This window comes from Podarcis liolepis, assembly GCF_965112155.1.
Source record: "Podarcis liolepis genome assembly, chromosome: 2".
Classification (NCBI taxonomy): Eukaryota; Metazoa; Chordata; class Lepidosauria; order Squamata; family Lacertidae; genus Podarcis; species Podarcis liolepis.
In genome coordinates this window covers 100,257,971-100,279,718 of record NC_139555.1, presented here as the reverse complement: position 1 = coordinate 100,279,718, position 21,748 = coordinate 100,257,971, and the positions used below count along the sequence as shown (strand labels likewise).

The window sequence follows — 21,748 nt, the reverse complement described above, 5'->3', positions numbered from 1 at the left end:
GAAAATCCTATCTATAATGAATAGTTCTCCCCAATTTTAAGCAATCGGGGGAATGTTCTTAAGTTTGGTCTCCAAAAGGTTTTATCACAGGGGTAGGCAACCTAAGGCCCAGGGGCTGGATGCGGCCCAATCACCTTCTAAATCCAGCCCACAGACGGTCCAGGAATCAGTGTGTTTTTACATGAGTAGAAGGTGTCCTTTTATTTAAAATGCATCTCTGGGTTATTTGTGGGGCATAGGAATTTGCTCATTATTATTTTTCAAAATATAGTCCGGCCCACCACATGGTCTGAGGGATGGTGGACCAGCCCATGGCTGAAAAAAAGGTTGCTGACCCAATTTATCCATTCTAGGAAACGGCGAAAATGATGAGCCCCTTTCACTTCTGTACATGGTATGTAACCTAACAAACTTACAATATTCAATTATTGCTATTTGGCTTGCTAGCCTCCAGTTGACTAACAACATGTTTAAAATCAAAAACATTTCGTCATTAACAGAGTCGTACAAACACACACACACACCAGCACTACAAGAATGTTTAGCGGCACACTGGCAACAAAACAACACCATCTCAGTTCATCAAAAGCTGGGGGTGGGGGGTAAGTCTTTACCTGGTGCCAAAAAAGATGTCAGTTTGGGTGCCAGGCGGACTGCACTGGAGAGAGCATTCCACAGACAGGGAACCACAACTGAGAAGGCCCTGTCCTTTTCATATATGTCTGTCTGTGTGTGTGTACACACAGAGACACATTCAGTACAAAGAAGCATCAGTGGAAGGAGCCACAGTAAGTGGCAGCACTTACTTCTGTCCAGGCAGAATAGCGCCACCCCCCAGTGTTACATTCCGCTGAACATTTTTCTCTAGAGCTTGGCTTGGGGATGCCGCTGCAGTACCGGTCATCAAATTTTTCGATTTTCCCTTCCAGCTTGCTGTACTTTGTGCAGGATATCTCCAGTGTCTGGTACCCCAATCCGCACTGAGCAGTGCATTCGCTCTTTCTCGCAACGTGCCACCTAGGGACAACCAAGGGCACCGGGTTAGAAAAAACACTGACAAGACAGTGACAAAGGAGCCTGAAACAGAGAAGAGAAGCCAAAATATAGGAAGCTGCCTAACACCCAAGTCAGACGGGTCCACACAGCTCCTTGGCACTGACTGGCAGCAGCTCTACAAGGTTTCAGTCACGTAACATTCCCAGTCCTACCTGGAGATTCAATTCCTGCAGAGGGCTCTTAGTGGGTTCTTTCCAACACCACAGTTCTGTGATTCTGTGAGATGTCAGGATTTGAACCTGGGTCCTTCTGCGTGCAAGCAGACCCTCTCCCACTGAGCCTCAACCAAAGAAGACTTACAGTCCAATCTTAAACATGACTATATTCTCAAAAAGCAAAAAATCCTCTATGAAGCTGCAGACTAATTGTCCGTGTAGCCTGGTACTGCCTCCTCTGACTGCCAGTGGCTCTTGGGGGACTTAGGTGGAGACCTTTCACATCACCTGCTACCTGAACTTTTTGCTAAATGGAAATGGCAGAGTCTGAGGCTGGAACCTTCTGCACGCAAACCGCGTGCTTTTTACCACTAATCTATAGAACCTCACTGAACTTCCTTTAGACCTTGGATTTTTTAATAGGTGTTTTGAGATTAGGACAGACATGGGGAACTTCAGAACTGGGGGCCAAATGCAGCCCACCAGGCCTCTCTGCCTAGTTGTTGGAACTCTCCCAAAGTCACACAGCTTTCTGCAGTCTTGTCTCATCCCCTCCTGGAGTGTTTCTGCCTGACCAGAATGTGCCCTTGTGCTCTTTTAACGCCTCTTGTTTGCCTGGATTAGAGGGCAGAGAGGGGTGAACACAGAAACTAGTCTACCATGCAAAATTTACATATCTTGCTCCACCCACTTTTGCCAGTCTCCACCCACCACTGGCATATGGGCCCTGAAGATTGTTCAGAAGGGAATGTGCCCCTTCGGCTGGGAAAGATTCCAGCCTCGGGCCTTGGTAATTGCCTGCTCCAGGAGCAAGCAACCATTTTTCCCCATTGAGGGCTATGTTCCCTCTTTCCCCCCTTATTTTTACTTAAACAATATTTTATCAAGACATAAAATATTACAATTTTTAAAAACCCTGAACAAAAGCAAAGGAAGAAGAAGGAAGGAAGAATGCAAAGTCCTCTTTTGCAGGTAAATCTTAACCTGTCCCACACAGAGAGAGGTGAGCCCTTCCAGCTCTCACCTGCCAGCTTCCCTTTCTTCTCCCAGCCTCCCACCCTGGGAGAGCATCCCTCCCCTGCCTATCACACACAGGGTCCTTCATCCATCACCTTCAACTGCATATTAACCTGTCCTTAAGCATGAGTAAAGGTAAAGGTACGCCTGACCATTAGGTCCAGTCGCGGATGACTCTGGGGTTGCGCGCTCATCTCGCTCTACAGGCCGAGGGTGCCGGTGTTTGTCCACAGACAGCTTCCGGGTCATGTGGCCAGCATGACTACGCCGCTTCTGGCAAACCAGAGCAGTACACAGAAACACCATTTACCTTTCTGCTGGAGTGGTACCTATTTATCTACTTGCACTTGACGTGCTTTCGAACTGCTAGGTTGGCAGGAGCAGGGACTGAGCAACAGGAGCTAGGGACCGAACAACGGGAGCTCACCCCGTCACGGGGATTCGAACCACCGACCTTCTGATCAGCAAGCTCTAGGCTCTGTGGTTTAGACCACAGCGCCACCCACATCCCCTTTAAGCCTGAGTAGAAGACCACAAAATACAAAAGAATGGAGCAGAGCAAAAACACAAAGTGTTTGATACAGTGGGACAAGGTTTTGAACCATGGAACTGCTTCACATTGCAGCCTCTCCAGTGATCAGCTGGTGTTTTACGGATACATGGAGAGAACAAACTTATTAATCTCACAATCCTCGGGAAGGAGCCTAAATGTGCTGGTCCCGGGGGGAAGGTTACTGTTACCGTAGTCAAAGTTCAGTCCTAAGTCACTAGCCTGGAGATAGTCCACAAAGTGCGAGGTGAGGTCCAAAACAGGGAGCCGGGCGGGGACAGGAACACTCAAAGATCAGAAGCAGGAAGCCGGGTGGGGAACAGGAACACTGGAGGAACAGGACTGGATGCTGGCCGAAACAGCTCTTCAATGACGACGTTGCTCCCGCAACCTGGGACCGGGCTGACTGCCCTTTATCTTCTCTAAGGCCAGGGGCGGTCCCAGCCCCCAGGAGCCCCGCCTCTCCTGGCCTTAAGGCGAGCACTCCTCCTGGGAGAAACCAGTTCCCTTCGCCTCTCTGCCCTAAGCCTCTGCAGTTTAGGAGAGGCCGAAGGGTTACTGGGCCCCAGGGAAGGCTCACCTGTAGACACTGAGTCCTCAAGCACCTCTGGGGCCAGAATGGTTTCACCTGGTGCCTGCTCCTGAGGATCTGGCACAGGTGCAGGCTCCTCAGAATCTAGGCCTTGCCCCAGTTCAGCCGGCCCTGGAGGTGGGGACTCTTGTGCCGGCTGGGATTCCTCCGGTTCACTCTCAGAATCGGAATCCCAGGCCATCACACTAAAGAGCACACAAACAACAAAGAGTGCCAGGAGCCACCGGACATTGCCCTGGAAGTGTGGCGGTCACGAGGTTTGGAAGCTTTTGCTAGCTTCCTTTCCTTGGCAAAACCAGAGCATGGCATGCAATGCTCCAGCGGAAGGAACACTCTGACACCCCGGGAGAAGCCATTACAGGCCTCTACGCTGCCATCTGCAACACATTCGGAAACATTTTAACGCCCCCCAGCTGCAAGTGCAGAACACAGAGGAAGGTGGGGCTACTTTTCACTGGAAGAGGCTCCTTAAACAACAAAACTTTCCACGAAATAAGGAACAGACTTGGTGTAACTGTTGCTGTTGGATATACAGACTTTTTTTCCATCAACAGGCTCTCATGTCCGCTGCATTAACAAGTAAGTGGCTGGCAGACGGAACTGTGTAAAGAGAGCATGGAATGAAACACTCCAGAGTAGAGTAAATCTCACAATGCTATTTTAAAGGCTTGTTTTCCCTCTGCCAGGACTGGGCCAGCTCCTCCGGCAGTAGAACTGCTCCTGAATGGAGTATGCTACAGGGGTGACTTACTTAACTTAAGCTGGCAACCCAGCCAGATGGGCAAGTAATAATGATGATGATAATGATGAAGATGATAATAATAATGTTCTGTCCATTTCCAAGGATACCTCTGCCCAAGACAAGTGTCCTGAGCAGGTGTCATACAGTGGTTCCGCTCCTTCCTCCTGGGCCGTGTCCAGAAAGTGGTGGGGGGGGATGAGTGTTCAGACCCCTGGGCTCTCACTTGTGGGGTGCCTCAGGGTTCTGTCCTCTCCCCCATGCTTTTTAATATCTATATGAAGCCGCTGGGAGAGATCATCAGGGGGTTTGGACTGGGTGTTCATCAGTATGCAGATGACACCCAGCTCTACCTCTCCTTTAAATCAGAACCAGTGAAGGCGGTGAAAGTCCTGTGTGAATGCCTGGAGGCGGTTGGAGGATGGATGGTGGCTAACAGATTGAGGTTGAATCCTGACAAGACAGAAGTACTGTTTTTGGGGGACAGGGAGTGGGTTGGTGTGGGGGATTCCCTGGTCTTGAATGGGGTAACTGAAGGACCAGGTGCGCAGCCTGGGAGTCATTTTGGACTCACAGCTGTCCATGGAGGCTCAGGTTAACTCTGTGTCCAGGGCAGCTGTCTACCAGCTCCACCTGGTACGCAGGCTAAGACCCTACCTGCCCGCGAACTGTCTCACCAGAGTGGAGCATGCTCTAGTTATCTCACGCTTGGACTACTGCAACGCGCTGTACGTGGGGCTACCTTTGAAGGTGACCCGGAAACTGCAATTAATCCAGAATGCGGCAGCTAGACTGGTGACTGGGAGTGGCCGCCGGGACCACATAACACCGGTTCTGAGAGATCTGCATTGGCTCCCAGTACGTTTCCGAGCACGATTCAAAGTGCTGGTGCTGACCTTTAAAGCCCTAAACGGCCTCGGTCCTGTATACCTGAAGGAGCGTCTCCACCCCCATCGTTCAGCCCGGACACTGAGATCCAGCGCCGAGGGCCTTCTGGTGGTTCCCTCATTGCAAGAAGTGAGGCCTCAGGGAACCAGACAGAGGGCCTTCTCAGTAGTGGCGCCCGCCCTGTGGAACGCCCTCCCATCAGATGTCAAAGAGATAAATAATTACCTGACATTCAGAAGACATCTTAAGGCAGCCCTGTTCAGGGAAGTTTTTAATATGTAACGCTGTACTGTTTTTAACACTGATTGGGAGCCGCCCAGAGTGGCTGGGGAAACTCAGCCAGATGGGCGGGGTATAAATAATAAATTATTATTATTATTATTATTATTATTATTATTATTATTATTATTATTATTATTATTATTATTATTATTGCAATGCTGTCCTGCACTGGCTTTTAAAGAAGGTTAGTAAACTTGTAGTAACAAGTTTCTTTAAAACAGCAACGAAAGAATACATAGCAGAATTTTAATCTCATAAAAGATCTGGTTGTGCTTGTTCTAGAATGAATGCACATCCAGCAACATTTGCTATCTGGGTGGACCATTATGAAGGGAGGGCACGTGACGAGGAAGAGGAGTGAATGCAGATGTGTTCTCGCTAACACAATGCTCTAAAAGGCATCCCCTAAGTCTTCCCCAAAGCCAAAACGTTTGTGTGTGTGTGATCTGCCAAGGACAAGCGCCTGAAAAAAAAGGGACTGTCCCATGACAAATAGGGATTTTTTCAAGTGTATGCAATTCTGGTTGCCAGGTGGATGCAGAACTAAGGGAGAGAAAAAATGGAGAGGGAGCGAAACAGAGAAAGACTGTTGTCATTTGTTTGTGGAGCTTAAGTGTTCTGAAACCGGAGGAATCATTTGTGTTCTATGGGACTATGGTGCTCTCAAGGAAAAAAAGAGAATAAACACAATGGAGGTTGGTCCATTAGAGTGAATGGGCAATAGCTCCACCAACTTAAGTCTTTCCCCAGTCAGGCTACACCTGCCTGCCTTCCAACCTACAACGAATCCAGGGGGTGACCCTAGCTGTCAGCTTCCTCTTCCTTAGTCTCTGTTTTGCTGCCGGAGGATGGGGTCCAAACTAGAATGAGTTGTCCCTGTCAGTCATTGGCTCTGGCGCCACCTACTGTTGGCCTCCCTTGCCTTCTGCCCTACCAGTCTCAATGGGCTACAGACTCCTGGGAGCAAGTGATCTCTCCCCGTCTAAAATAGGGACACTTATTATCCTTTCGGAGAACAGGCTACCTGACAACTCTCAGCAACAGGAAATGCATTTTCGCACACATTTTTGTGTGGGAGGATTGCACTGCAAAATCTGGAGAATGCCAAATTTCGAAGGATAGTTATGTGTCAGCTTGCACACTGTATGGATTTCCCCCTCGTCCCTGCTCAGGCAAGGGCAGCAGAAACGGACTCTCCAGAAACCAAGGAAAACCTCAACACTGCACACTTTGATTTTTAGCAAAAATCCACCATGAAAACACAGATATTAGCAAAGAAGACATGGCCTAAAATATATGATGCACCATATGTACAGACTATCTTTGGGGTAGCGGCAGGGGAGAGGGGTGTCAATACCTTAATTCACAGTTTGTATTACACAACTCCGTTACTGGGTCCGGCTGGGGAATCCGATCACATCTTTGGTCAGATACTGTGAGCTGGTCGGATTCTCGGGTGCAAACAAGTTTCCTTTTTCGTTCCCCTAAAATAGAAAAGCATAGTTTTATGAGGCCTATGGAAAGAGATACATACCCCTTATTTCTCAAAACTTCACTGCTCGTCTTCCACAAACTGGTTTACATGTCCTTGCATCAGGCTGCACACAGGCCTCGCTTCAACGAAGCCCTATATATAGTTTTTTATATATGTGTGCAAATTGTCTCTCGAAAGCCTCCTCCCTGTTTGTGGGCAGAGAAATTGGGAGGAACAGGTTTGGGGGAACGATGCTCTCCATTACCAATGACAGTAAGCACCACTGCCCCCCCCCCCCGCGCCTTGGTTAGGAAGGGAAGTGAGCGCAGGAGCAACTATGTTGGCAGCCAGGACATCATTTTACATGCTCCACAATGTGTCCCGCATAACTGCAAGTGGTGTGTGTGTGCAGGGAGGACAGGAGGATGGCAGCTGTAGAGAATTTCCAGAGAAATATTCTATTACAAAAGTGGCCTTTTATTTGGTTGTGGTGGGTGAGGATAACGAAAACCTCAGACATTTTCTCAGAAAGATGTCTGACAAACTTTGGTTCAGCTGTACAGTGGTGCCTCGCAAGACGAAAAGAATCCGTTCCGCGAGTCTCTTCGTCTTGCGGTTTTTTCATCTTGCGAAGCAAGCCCATTAGCGGCTTAGCGCTATTAGCGGCTTAGCGGGCTTAGTGGATCAGCTGATAAGCGGTTTAGCGGCTTAGCGGATCAGCTGATAAGCGGCTTAGCGGATCAGCTGATAAACGGCTTGGCGGATCAGCTGTTAAGCGGCTTAGCGGCTTAGGATCAGCTGATAAGCGGCTTAGCAGCTTGGGAAAAAGGGGGGGAGGAAAAAAACCCCGCAGGAACTCGCAAGACATTTTCGTCTTGAGAAGCAAGCCCATAGGAAATTCGTTTTGCGAAGCACCTCCAAAACGGAAAACCCTTTCGTCTAGCGGGTTTTCCGTCTTGCGAGGCATTCATCTTGCGGGGCACCACTGTAGTTTTAACTCCTCATTCTTTTTGTCATTTGTTAGGGCATCACATTAGGCCTTTCCTGTGTCCTTTACATTACTGGACCACGACTCTCATAATCCATCTGCACTGGCCACCAATGGGAGCTGGAATCCAACATCATCTGGTATGACATAGGTTCTCCACCCCTGCTGAAAAGTAGGACAATGGCTTCAAGACTTATTTTGGTTGTTAAAGACTGAATGTATTGGAGACCTTGATTTCTGCCTTGGTGGCTATCCGAACTCAAATGCTGCCTTCAAGAAGCAGGATTCTGTGTACAGTACTATGCTTTGAGGCTTGGTTAATGACAAAGAGAGGCCTGGGTATGACAGGCCTCTCTTTGTTAAGATAGATCCTGTTCCACATCTCATTAAGGCCAAAATGGCCAATTTGTAATAGTGAATGGTTGCACCAATGCTGGAGTTTCTGTCTAGTAAAGTAAATGGAAAAGAATGCTTCGGCCAGTGTCCATAATTCATTCTACTTGCTGTGTATACATCTTGACATCTAGTTATCCTGACTACCAAGATTTAGATCTTTCATTCTCAGTAAACTGCAGGCCGTTTTGTTTATGCATCCTGAGCCCTGGGGTATTCAGTGCTCTTCCCAAGATGCAGTTGCTGTGTACCTGGCTGTGAAAAGAGGATTCAGCTAATGGCTGATTATGCTAGGCCAGAAGAGGTTGGGGTGACTTTGCTTGGTATCCTGGGAAGAACTTGTGCTTCCAGCTAAAGAGGAACAGCCAGAACCTGTGAAAAAGCACTGTTGACGGGGGAATAGACTTTTCTATGAGCAAGTCCAATTTGTGGTGCTGACAAAGAATTTACAGCCTTCAAGATGGGGTTTAGAGAATCACAATGCTGGAAAAGGCAAGTAGGCTATCAAGACAAGCAGGGTCCTTCACAATTCAACAAGTGTTTCTTTGCCAAATTGTTTGCAGCCCTGCTGAGCTGCTCATTAGCAGTTCTTTCAATACAGGCACTTACCCTCCCCTCCAATGCCACTCACCAAGGAAGCAGGATTTCTGACTTCACAGTGAGAGCCAGAGTGGTCCAGGAAATAGAGTACTAGTCTTCCATGGGAAACTTGTCATGGCTTTGGGTGAGTCGCTATCTCTCAGTTTCAGTTTCCTAGCTGAAAAACTAGACTAATGAAGACTTTCTTATCTGGAGCTTTCAGGGCCAGAACTGCGCACTCTGGGTTGTGAGTTATCAGAACTACAGCCTGGTACCTGTCTCTAGCAGGAATATGGCTCTGGACTGGCTCTGCCAACTCAGGCTGGCCTCTTGGACAGGAAGTGGTGTAAAAGACTTCCTATAGGGACTTGGATCTCTCCTGAGTGACGAGGTTTCCCTGGCTCTTTTTCTGCATGATCCTCAGTTCTGACTTGCTGCCCTTTGTTTCCTTAGCTTTGGATCATTTCTCACAGTTGCTTTTGGCTCAGCCTTGACACCTCCTCACAGGGTTTTTCTATACACTGGGGCAGAGGGGGAACCTCTGTGCCACCGAATGTGTGCTGAACTGCAACTCCCATCCTCCCTGGCCCTTGGCCGTGCTTGCTAGGGCTTATGGGAGTTGTAGTTCAGAAAACATCTGGAGGGCCAAAGGTTCCCCACTCTTGCTGTGCAGGTTCAATCTCTGTCATCTGTAGGGAAGACGCCTTTCTGAACCCCTTGGAGAGCCCCTGCCAGTAACTATATGAGTCAGCTTCCTATGTTCCACTTTGCAAATTAAAATCATGGGATCACAGAGTTGGAAGTGACCAGGAGGTCACAAACAAAGCAAGAATCTTTTGCCCAACATGGGGCTCAAACCCACAACCCTGAGATTAGGAGAATCACACTCTACCCACTGAGCTATCCAAGTGCTATCTAAATTAATTGTAGGGGCAGGGGGAATTCATTCATTTAAAAACATTTCTAAACCTCTAAAGATCAGTAGAAAGTATGCACAAATAGGTTCATACAGTAGTGAAACCTATAATGGCTACGGGCAGTAGTTACATTGCTCAGATGTTGTAGGAGCTGGGGCTGATTCATACATCATTTGGGATGTTGTTCAAGGAGAAGCAACCCATTCCTGCTCCTGCTTTCACTTCTTCCACCCCACTCTTACGATCAACTGTGTAATCTCCAATAGCAGAACAGTCTGCACAATGCTCTAAAGACAGGTGGACACCAGGATGAAACAAAACACGTTCCGTTCCATATGCTTCACTTAGCAGCCCGAGCTGCCTTTGGACAGAGCCAAAGGGGAGCTCAGATTTCTGCAAGCAAAACTGCAGTGTCTACTTGCACACGCTTAACCATTTATGCTATCGCTTCACCTTGAGCAGGGTAAGATAAGGAGCCACCTGCCAGCAGAATGGTCAGCCATTAGTCTGTGGAGGAAGCAAGAAATCTGAAGTGTTAAGGAGGGGCCTCAGCATTATCAAGTGACTTGCAGATAGTATGCATCATTCCACTATGACAGTTCTCGGAAAACAAAATTGCTTGAATTTTATCAGAAGCTAAAGGCAGACAATAGAAGCATAGTTGTCATCACCACCAGAATCGAAGATAAAGCATTAAATACAGAAGATGATGGTGATAATGGTGATGATTTTTTAAAATAAAAAACCCCCTAAGACCACATACCTTGGCATAGTTTACTGCAGTGCTGCCAAGGGCCATAGATATTCCAATAAAACTGCTGAGGTTTATCTTCAATGGGGATATTGAATGTGTATCGAACATCAGGGTTATATAAATTACCCACTGATAAAACCTAAGAGGGAGGAGAAAAGCATAAGGTGAAAAGAATTATCTCAGCTATTACAATTTAGAAGAACAGTATTTATGAGGTTTTCATTTTAAAGCGAGCTGTTTCTAACCTGAAGAACTATTTCTTGGTCAATACGGTATGTAGAATTGATCCTTTCAACGGGGGTGTCTGAGCCGCTGTATTCTATCACCGCATTTCCAACTTTTATTTCCTTCTTAAACATGCTGACAACGTAGTCTCCGTTTAATATGAAGCCTTCGTTACTCGACAATGCTGTGCGGATAGAAAGAACAACAGGCAGGCACACGGAATCAGTGTAATCTGCTTGCCTAGATAAGAAAGGACGTTATTCGAAAGCCATCTAATTTACATAATGCTCAAAATGAACTCGGGGATGTCTATCTCCAGAAGCAACCAAGACAGAACAAGACTGGGAGGGAACCAGAGACCGCCTGCACTGATTTATGTACTCCTTATTCATTTTGTTCCCTTTATTGCTTCTGTCTCACTGTCCCTTCCTGACAGAAGCCCAAAGCAGCCAACAGCAAAACCAAAAGCAACTAGATTAATACAAAAGTATCAGGCTGTCAATATAATGAAACCTGGCAGACAGGAAAACATAAACCAAGTCAAATTCAAATTCAAGTTGAATTCCTTGCAGCGCTGGTGTCCCCATGCTCCCACACTTGACCTCATTTGTACAATGATGGGAGCTGCTTCTCCATGTTGTGATCCCACTGGGGATACAAGTGTGTGTGTGTGTGTGTGTGTGTGTGTGTGTGTGTATCTAGTTCTCACACTACTGCAGCCTAACCCCTGACAGCTTCCCACCTTGGCAATACAGGCCAAAGTCCAAAAAGGCTTCCCTACTACCCCTGAACAATGACTTGGAAAATCAGCACAAATCCACCAAATAGTTGGAAATCCAGGAATAATTAGCCCCTACTAAAGGCTGTTCTTCAGGTAAGCAACAGTAGAGACCAATTCAGTTAGTCACTGCAACTCAGGCAAGGCAATGGTGATTGCATCACATTTTGTTTTTTGGCTGCTGCAACCGAGTAGCCGTCAAAGGGTTGTTGTGGGCACTGGCTGGCCCTGTTTGTTAAGGAGCTACTGAAGTCCCTGAATGCAAGATGCCGATGGCATAGCGCTTGCACATGCTCTGCTTGGAAAGATTCCAGGTTTGATCCCCTGCAACTCCAGCCAGGGTTGCAGCTCAGTGGTATAAGGAAGGACCCTGGCTCAGCGGTAGAGCAGCCACTTTGCATTCAGAAGGTTCTAGGTTCAATCCCAGGCACCTCCCAAGTTGGGAGTGGATAAAGTCCTGTCAGAAATCCTGGAGAGCTGCTGCATAGGCAATATGGAGCTAGATGATCAATTGTTTGATTCTGCACAAGGCAGCTGTCTGTGTTGCAAGCTCTAAAGTAAAAGGTTTTCTGTATCAATACTGTGGAGGACATGCATCTCAAGCTTGGAGGGAGGGAGTTATTAAAAAAAAAGACAATTCTGGAATGGTGAAAATTTGAAAGGGTGCAAATATGGAGGGATATGTCAAGCTCCTCACGGTGAAGTCAGGAGAACCAGCAACCATAAAAAGGTGCCTGATTCCTCCTTCACGTTCCTGCTGGACCCTGATGCCAGACGTGGCGTGATTGGCTACAGCCCTCACACTTCAAGTGATGGGTGCTGTAGAAACACCTGCCTCAGGAAGAGGAAGACCAGAAGCACCAGAAGAGGAAGTGGGATGACAAAGGTGAGAGTTTCCCCCTTTGTCTCCCACAGCTTTTCTTCCTGGGGCAAAGAGCTGAGCCTTTCTACAGAAGCCTGCATGAGACACAATTTTTTATCCCGCCACCTGCTCTTGCAGATGGCAAGGCAGAGGGTGGCAGCAAAATGTGTAGATCTGGCACTCTTTACTCCACACAATCTCGGGTGTGGGTGGCGCTGTGGTCGAAACCACTGAGCCTCTTGGGCTGGCTGATCAGAAGGTTGGTGGTTCGAATCCCCGCAACGGGGTGAGCTCCCATTGTTCTGTCCCAGCTCCTGACAACCTAGCAGTCCGAAAGCAATCCAGTGCAAGTAGATAAATAGGTGCCGCTGCAGCAAGGAGGTAAACGGCGTTTCCATGCGTTCTGGTTTCCGGCGCACCAGAAGTAGTTTAATCATGCTGGCCACATGACCAGAAAGCTGTCTGTGAACAAACACTGGCTCCCTCAGCCTGAAAGTGAGATGAGCGCAGCAACCCCATAGTCGCCTTTGACTGAACTTAACTGTCCAGGGGTCCTTTACCTTTTACCTTACTCTACCCAAATACTGGGATGTGGGTGGCACTGTGGGTTAAACCACTGAGCCTAGGGCTTGCCAATCAGAAGGTCGGCAGTTCGAATCCCCGCGATGGGTTGAGCTCCCGTTGCTCGGTCCCTGCTCCTGCCAACCTAGCAGTTCGAAAGCACATCAAAGTGCAAGTAGATAAATAGGTACCGCTCCAGCGGGAAGGTAAACGGCGTTTTCGTGCGCTCTTCTGGTTCGCCAGAAGCGGCTTAGTCATGCTGGCCACATGACCTGGAAGCTGTATGCCGGCTCCCTCGGCCAATAAAGAGAGATGAGCGCCGCAACCCCAGAGTCGTCCGTGACTGGACTTAATGGTCAGGGGTCCCTTTACCTTTTACCTTTACCCAAATACTGCATTTAAGGAATGCAACAGAGGCATCCGTTTGGCCTCTTTTTCAAATTTCCCTGGACCGTGCTTGCTTCAGATTCAAATACATGTATCAAATATACACAAATCAGCAAACATGCACGTGCTTGTGTACAAAATCTGGAGTCTACAAGCATGCAGCATACAAACCCCAAGACAGAAATTTCTACTATGCTCATGGACACAAATGTCTATATCCTCTAACGTCAACCCAACCTTTGACACAACCAGTACAGAGACACTTCAACACTCTTCCTAATGCAAACGTGAACATCCCACACGCGTATCAGTTCATTCTCTCCTATCTTCCTACATAGCACACACTTGTAGGATGGAAGTCAACTCCACCACACAACACCTTGATTTAGTTGTAAAGAAATACTAAAACAAGAGGATCTAGTTAAAACATCTACAGCTGGCCATCCAAATGGGAGATTCAGAGGTGTTTGGCGAGCACCGTATTTTGCGTTTTGCTTCATGCCAAACATGAGCAACACATAAAAATGTCAAAAAGCTTAAAAGTCTAAAAGCTTTCTCTAAAAGGGACGGTTTCCTGAAAACAGCAGTCTGCTGCACAAATTCACACTAATGCGATTATGTAGTTAATTTCCTAAGTTAGTTTCCCCACCATTTCACCCATCACAGCTACTATATTAGCCCTAAAGGAGTACTCAAAGTTGCACAGAAAGGAAGGTGTTCTCTGAAAAGGCCGGCAAGAGATAAAAAGCTATCACACTGCAAAGGGACAAGGAAGGGGAACTTTCAAAGCACACAGAATCCAGCCACTGTTGCTTTTCACGCAGAGGTGGGCTCTTACGGTGCCAAATGACACTGAAACCCACAACAAATCTGAGTCCTTCCTCTCGCGGGAGGGTGAAGCAGTGAGACAAAAAAGGTACACCTCTCAGTTGAAGGTGTGGTTGGATGAATGTCACCTTTGACACAAACAGGCCACCATTAGAGGAAATGAAAAGTTCCCGGGGCAAGAGGAAATAAAACACTAGCTTCAAGTAAGACACACTGGATCAGGTAGGAGTCGTGCCGCCATCTTATTTGTGCAAGGAAGCCTTTGCCAAGCAGTTACCCTCCAGATGTTTTTGACTACAACTCCCATCAGCCCCAGCCAGCACAAGGCTGATGGGAGTTGTAGCACAAAGCATCTGGAGGGCACAAGGTAGGTAAAGGCTAGCATAAAGTATATTAGTGGCTCCCCATTTGTGGAATGCTTTCCCCGGCGAGGTCCATCTTTGGGCGCCAGGCAAAAACATTCCTCTTCAACCAGGCCTTTGGCTGATTAATGTTCTACAGCCTTTTAAATGTGTTTGTGGGAGCAGGGGGCTATTGTTTTGTTGCTTTTGTTTTACCTGCTTATTTTTGTCTTTATCTTATATTTTTACTTTGTGAGCCGTCCTGAGATCTTTTGATGAAAGGCAGAATTATTATTATTATTATTATTATTATTATTATTATTATTATTATTATTATTATTAATGCTGCATTTTATTAAATACTTCTGAAGGCAGCTGTGCGTGAGTTTCCTTCTTTTGCTCCATGCTAGGTTTTGATTGAGATGGAGCTAATACACATTTTTTGCTACAGAACCATCAGGACTCAACATCCAGCACAAAGGAACTTTTGCATCAGATGACCTTTGAGTTCTTTCCATACTGGAAGTCCTGCGTTAGCCCGATGGAAACATAAGCACGTCAAGAAAACAGCATGGTTTTGCCACTGCTAACAAGCGCCATGTCTTACCAAGGTAGTTATCATCTTCTGGTTTCCCTGAGTAACTATGCTGCCGCACATCGATATTTGTAGCACCAGCTGGTATGCGTATCACAGTGTTATAACCTGGGGAAATAAACTAGAAAGTCAAGCTTGTCATGCATTTGTATCCTCTGCTTTCCTTTTTCCCCCTTCTAAATCATCTTAGTAAAGAGGGGGAAAACCAGTGTAAAAATGTGGAGCTATATCAATTAAATTAGTTGTTTGGTGCGATCACGAAGTAGCAAGAAACTCACATTTCCGGTAGCTAAAGGGAACTCCTGCTTATTATAAGTGTTAGGTGTTAAGGGGTTTTCCATCCTGGTGTACTGCCCGGGTAAAGTTTTCTGCGACTGATTCTTACCATAGTGCACCGTGTTGAATGTCCCTGCAATGGTTTTGCACGACGAATTGTCACCGCCACACACACCGCACTTATCTCTCCTGGCTTTCGAATTGAGCACGTGATCACATCCAGCTTGCTTTAGAGAAAGAAAAGTTCAGAACTAGATTGAACAAATACGGAAAGGAGGATAGCGTTTAGCAGGGCTCCAAATTGAAAACATGCATCTGCCACTGAAGGCCTCCGACTGCCTCGCTCATTCGTTTATTTTCCAACGTGCTCTGTTGAAGCTATAATTATAGCCATCTTCCAATTAGGACTTGAAAAACGAGTCTCTTCCAGGCCCGCCATGTGAAGAGCAAAACCACTCAGCGTGGCGGGGAGAAAAGGTGGGGGGGAGAGCTAAGGAGCGGTGGGGGGCAGGATTACACCGTGGTTAAAAGTCACACGGACGTGGGATAGGGTCATTATCGAAACGGCATTTGTGTATTTATTAAGTATTTGTAAACTGCTCTTTTCATAAAAGCATACTGAGGAGGGAGCACAGCATGCAAAGTTATAATAAAACGAGCAAAAGCATCCATTAAGACATAATTAAAATATCAATAAAACAGTAAATACATACTGGTTGGTTAAAGGGGAAAATTCATATTGTGAAGGCCTGCCTAAACCACACAGTGAAGTGGAAACGCCTAAAAGAAGGCAGGGGTGGTTCCTGTGGAAACACCATTGGCAAGGCCTGAACCTGCCACACTATAGTCTTGGTTCCCAGTGAAGGCCAGCTAAACCCGAGAGAAGTGGGAAAGCATCAGATGTAGGGCCATCAGAAGATCTCAGTGATCAAGGCTGGGCATAAGGAGTCAGGTGGTCCTTAATGTAAAGTTGCTTTTCCCCAGGCTTTGTATTCTAACGAATGTTTTTTCCTGTTTTAAATTGTTTTGACTGTGTGGGAGGTGGGGCAGGCTGGGTAAGGAGGAGGACACGGCACAGGTGGTAAGTGACCTGGCCATGTGCCAGACCTGGGGAATTGTGGTTGTGCTGTCAACCAGCCCTCGGGTCTGCAGCTGCTGTTGCTGAATGCCAGGCTGGCTCTGAGGTTGGCCACGATCTGATTGTGGATGAGGAGGCCGGTCTGGTCTGTATCACTGAGACCTGGATGGGTGAGCAGGGTGGAGTTGGTTTCACCCAGCTGTAAGGTAATGGTAAAGGACTCCTGGACGTTAAGTCCAGTCAAAGGCGACTATGGGGTTGCGGCGCTCATCCCACTTTCAGGCCGAGGAGCTGGCGTTTGTCCACAGACAGCTTTCCAAATAATGTGGCCAGCGTGACTAAACTGCTTCTGGCACAATGGAACACTGTGACAAAAGCCAGAGCGAACGGAAACACCATTTACCTTTCCACCACAGCGGTATCTATTTATCTACTTGCACTGGTGTGCTTTCGAACTACAAGGTTGGCAGGAGCTGGGACAGAGCAACAGGAGCTCACTCCGTCGCGAGGATTCAAACCTTCTGATCGGCAAGCCCAAGAGGCTCAGTGGTTTAGACCACAGTGCCACTTGTGCCCACCTGGGAACTTGCCGTGTAGCTTCAGGGCATACTTGAAGGTCGGGGATGGGGAGTTGCTGTGGTGGAGGAAAACTCCAGTCAAATGCAATCAAAGACTGGTGAGGGTTCATCATCGAGACTACCTAGTGGCAGTGAAGAGAGCGAAGAAGGCAGGCACTCTAGATGATTTTCTAGATCCATTTCAGTCAGGGGTTAGGTCCAATTTTGGCACGGAAACTACAATCCTTTACTTTAATGGTAGAGGAAGCAGCAAAATCTGTTATATGATTTAGATGCCGTAGGTTCTGTGGAGTTCATATCCCACAGATCCATTTTGGGAACTGACTGGCCTGTTTCTCCCATCCAAAGTGGATTCTGTCTGGACTGTATGAAGCCTCTAGGTGCTGGCACAAAGCCAAGACACAGGCATGCACCAGGGCCTCACAGCATCCATCCCTATCATGGCTATTATGTGGGGAATGAAACCTCACTCCTCATACACTTAAAACCCCTCATTATTTTGTGATTTGGGGCTTTGGCAAGATACACCAAACGCGGTTGTTAAGGCAGCTGGGTGATACAAAACAGAACCCTAAAGGGGATATATTACAGTCTAAAGCAGATAACAAGGCTCTTGGGTTTAATTTAAGATAAAGAGTATGGAATAGAGCCTTTAGTCCTGATTAGGGCTCCCAGGCCTTCCCATTTGGCCCACAAAGCCATTTAGGCCAAGTCATGCCCTATATCTGATGTCATATTTGCAGAGCACTCTGCAGAAAATGGTCATCGTGAGCACAGGTGACTGACTGACCGGTGGCGCGCCCACCTGTGAAACCTGGAGAAAGGCGCTCAGGATCCAACTCATGGAAGAGGAATGAGCTGGTTCCTTGAAGAGCGTTAGCCAGTTAAACCGAAGGAGGCTGTATTTACCCGACAAAGTCCTTGTACACAGATGTCATTTGTGTCTGGGCCACAAGGAGTGCCATCAATAACTCTGTCCCTGAGCTGATAATACGCCGTGTTTCCTGCCACTCTGCAGAAGAGCTTGCACCTATCTTTCATTAAAACTGCCAAGAGAAAGAAAGGAGAGAGAGGAGAAAACCAAGTTAATTTAGTGCTGGTTGCTTACTTTGTATGGTGAGAGAACACTCTTATTCACTCTCCCACAACTCTGAGCTAATGTCCCTTCCCTCACAGGTCAAAAATCAGATGCCAGCACCGCCTTGACCAAACGAGGCACTCATTTGCCCAGCTGGGTTGCTCTCAACTCAGTTGCCATGGCGGCAGCAGGTTGGTGGCGGTGGTGGAGGGGCCTATGGCTGCAGGCAGGTGACTGATTCTACTAGGCCAGGTGGTAAAAGTAAACTGGACAGCGGAGGCAGGGCTCCAGTGAGGAACAGCGGTAGGAAATCATCATGAGGCGGCTCCCCACAAATTCCTCCTTAGACTGTCATTTTGCAAGGTTGAAATCACTGTATCCTGAAAATCTCTAGAGATCTTGCCTGCCTTCATTTGACAGCCCCCCACTCCCAATATTGTAACTTGCTATTTAAATAATGTAAGGGAGCTTTTGTCAAACCAAACTAGCCCTGTTAATGTCTTTTCTGTGGGGGCAGAGAGGCCTCATGTTAAGGCTTTGCTGTTAAAAATGGTGGCGGGAATCAACCCTGGGACTAGGAACAATACACAGAGTTAAGCTGCAAGGTGTGTGTTCCTTGTATCTAGTCCACAGATGAGGGACCCATTAAACTCGAGGGCTTCATTTCCTTCATGGCAACTTCTCAGCTCTTGGACTTGGGCTTCCCCACCCTGATCTAATTGCTATATTGTTTTGATATACTTACTTCCACTGTATTTTGGAACCCAGCGCACATTAGGAGGTAGACCGTTAATGTTAAAATGCTTCCCATCAAAGACTGCACATTGCTCATCGCGGAAATCTTTCTTTTGCTTTGAACATGGTTCAGTGTTGCAGGATTTAAATTTCATTCGTCGTCCCACACAGTATTTTCCACCATTTTTGGGTCTTGGAAAAAAAAAAGAGATGGGATAAGTATACAGTTACAAATTATAACATTAATTAAGAAAACCCAACGCTCTCACACAACCCATCCATTTTTTTGAAGCCTTGACTAGTTCTTTGATCCTTTCACTTCTTTCCGTTTTTTAAAGCCCTACCACAATATTGGTTGCATCAGACATACTGATAGCTGTGATGGTACTCTGTCCCATGTGGTTTAAGAGACAAAGAAGAAGTGTTGTGCCCACTCACTCCTTGCTTCCTTCTCTTGTGTGCCTAATGCCATACTTCCAGGGTTTGTCAGACCAGAGTTTCTTGTTACATCCAAACCAGGAAACTGTGTTTTAAGCTCTTTCTAAAACCCTGGCTTGCAAAGAAAAATCAAACCAGGTTTGTAACATAGGAATAAATTCAGGGTAACATTATCATAATCTTTCTATTGCCGCGAGCATTTCAGCTTGCCAGACGGAACAATACCCCCTCTCTTCCCTCCAGGTGCTGTTCTGGGGCTTCTCCCAACCCCCCCAGAGGACAACACTTTTTCTCAAGTCTAATAGGCCAGTGGTTCCTAAACCTCCCCCCAATGGACTGCTTGAAAATCGCTGGGGGTCTTGGAGGACCACTTAGCTGCTTTTCTGCCGGTTGTAGCACTTACAATGTATTGTGCTAGGTACTGTATAATTTTAAATTGCATTTTTGTTGCTTCTTTTATTTCTTATATATTGTGATTTAATGTATTGCAATTTGAATTCCATATAATTCAAATTATAACCCAATAAAATGAATGCATGAAATGAAAGCAGCAAGAAAAATCCAATTAAAAATCAATATGAATATTTAATGCAATGGATCTCTCCCCTTCAGCCACAAATGCGCAGACCACTTAAACAAAGCTCACGGACTACTGGTGGTCTGTGGACCAGTTTAAGAACACCTGTAATAGTCCATTTGACTGAGATCATTATGTCTGAACTGGTGTTGTATGGTCAGGATTTCTCAGCACAGAAGAAGAAGAAGAAGAAGAAGAAGAAGAAGAAGAAGAAGAAGAAGAAGAAGAAGAAGAAGTCTGAACTGACTTCAGGTCTCCAAAATATTTTTGCCACTCGTGGCAAACACAACCCACCAGCCTTGTATGACATGCCTACAGGAGCTAATATTTCACTGCTTGCCTAGACTGACACAGATTGCCAGGCAGGCCACAATATACGGGTGGTGGGCTTCATTTAGAGTGATGGGTCACACACTGTGCAGGCTGGCTCCCTTGTTTCTGAACAGAATTAGAGAGAGCTGCTTCGTTCTGATTATGAATCACTAACATGACCTTCCAGTATTGTTATAAGGATTGATGAGGTAAGAACTGTCAAGCACGTGGGTGTTCTCCTTGCAAAACAAGTTTGCACACTGCATTTCATATGTGACAGCACATACATACCATTCCCCAAGCGGGGATGATCTGTGCAGAATAAAATGTCACAAATAAAGCCATGTTAAGACCAAGAGCCAAGGCACACCAGTCACTTAATATGAAAATCTGGATTGAAAACAGTACACAGTCTGCTGGACTATCTTGGTTCTCAACAAGATACTGCAGGATCCATTTAAGAGCTAATTACGTGACAGGAAATATCCCCCCCTTTATTGTGAAAAGCTAATAAATTAATCCAAAACTGTTTGAAAGAAAATTATGCTGCAATCTTATGCCCACTTTTCTAAGAGTAAGCTATGATGAACTCAGTGGGATTTACTTCTGAGTAGGCATGTACAAAGGTCCGTATAGTTGGAGCTATGGTTTTCCCAGTACAGTGGTACCCTGGGTTAAGTACTTAATTCGTTCTGGAGGTCTGTTCTTAACCTGAAACTATTCTTAACCTGAAGCACCACTTTAGCTAATGGGGTCTCTGCTGCCGCTGCGCCACCGGAGCATGATTTCTCTTCTCATCCTAAAGCAAAGTTCTTAACCCGAGGTACTATTTCTGGGTTAGCGGAGTCTGTAACCTGAAGCGTATGTAACCTGAGGTACCACTCTAGTGATGTATGGAAGTGAGAGCTGGACCATAAAGAAGGCTGATCGCCGAAGAACTGATGCTTTTGAACTATGGTGCTGGAGGAGACTCTTGAGAGTCCCATGGACTGCAAGAAGATCAAACCTCTCCATTCTGAAGGAAATCAGCCCTCAGTGCTCACTGGAAGGACAGATCCTGAAGCTGAGGCTCCAATATGGACATGGCTAAACAACAAGGCATGTACAGATTTTTTTCAAACCATGACACCAAAAACAAGTTTTAATGAGGAGGGAACTTTTATTATTTGAAGACAGCAAGCAACAATGTATGGATTCCAATCCACACGAAACTGGGTTTGAAGGCTGCTCACAATAGGTTTTTGAAGGCTGCTCACAATAGGTTTTCAAGGCAATACCATTTTCCTGTGCAATTTTTGATGTCAGAGGCAACACACTGCACATATGGTACTGTCACAAACCGCAGGAAGCTGGGCTTTGCTGCCAAGCTATCATTCATCAGCTTCACGGTACCATAATAAAACTTCCTTTCAATCAGGATGTTGGGGTTAAAACATACTTACAGCTCTGAAATTGATTTTTTTCTTTTCCAAACTAGCCCTTTACCACTCTAACAAATTTTATGAAAACTTTGAAGCCGTTAAGGCTTTGTACTAGCTTTCTCAGCAGCAAGCAGAGACAGATCTAAACCTGGCTCGATGTACTGGGCACCACAGTTAAAGAAGGACACTGACAAACTGGAACGTGTCCAGAGGAGGGCAACCAAAATGGTCAAAGGCCTGGAAACGATGCCTTATGAGGAACAGCTAAGGGAGCTGGGCATGTTTAGCCTGGAG

The 21,748-nt window shown here is 46.5% G+C and overlaps 1 protein-coding gene across 5 annotated transcripts in view; it reads right to left on the bottom strand.

Annotated features, from left to right (window-relative positions):
• ADAMTS9 (ADAM metallopeptidase with thrombospondin type 1 motif 9) overlaps positions 1-21,748 on the bottom strand; it is a 154,914-nt gene that overhangs the window by 81,309 nt on the left and 51,857 nt on the right. For all 5 annotated transcript variants that reach the window (XR_014522903.1, XM_083491028.1, XM_083491026.1 and 2 more), the window contains 8 exons: positions 18,717-18,898; positions 17,803-17,939; positions 15,347-15,464; positions 14,974-15,069; positions 10,630-10,793; positions 10,394-10,523; positions 6,637-6,763; positions 807-1,017 (listed from right to left, as the gene is read on the bottom strand). Coding sequence is in view for 4 of the 5 variants with exons in the window: in XM_083491028.1 (XP_083347154.1) it covers positions 807-1,017; positions 6,637-6,763; positions 10,394-10,523; positions 10,630-10,793; positions 14,974-15,069; positions 15,347-15,464; positions 17,803-17,939; positions 18,717-18,898 (1,165 nt within the window). In the remaining variant the exon portion in view is untranslated. The remainder of the gene's footprint in view (positions 1-806; positions 1,018-6,636; positions 6,764-10,393; positions 10,524-10,629; positions 10,794-14,973; positions 15,070-15,346; positions 15,465-17,802; positions 17,940-18,716; positions 18,899-21,748) is intronic.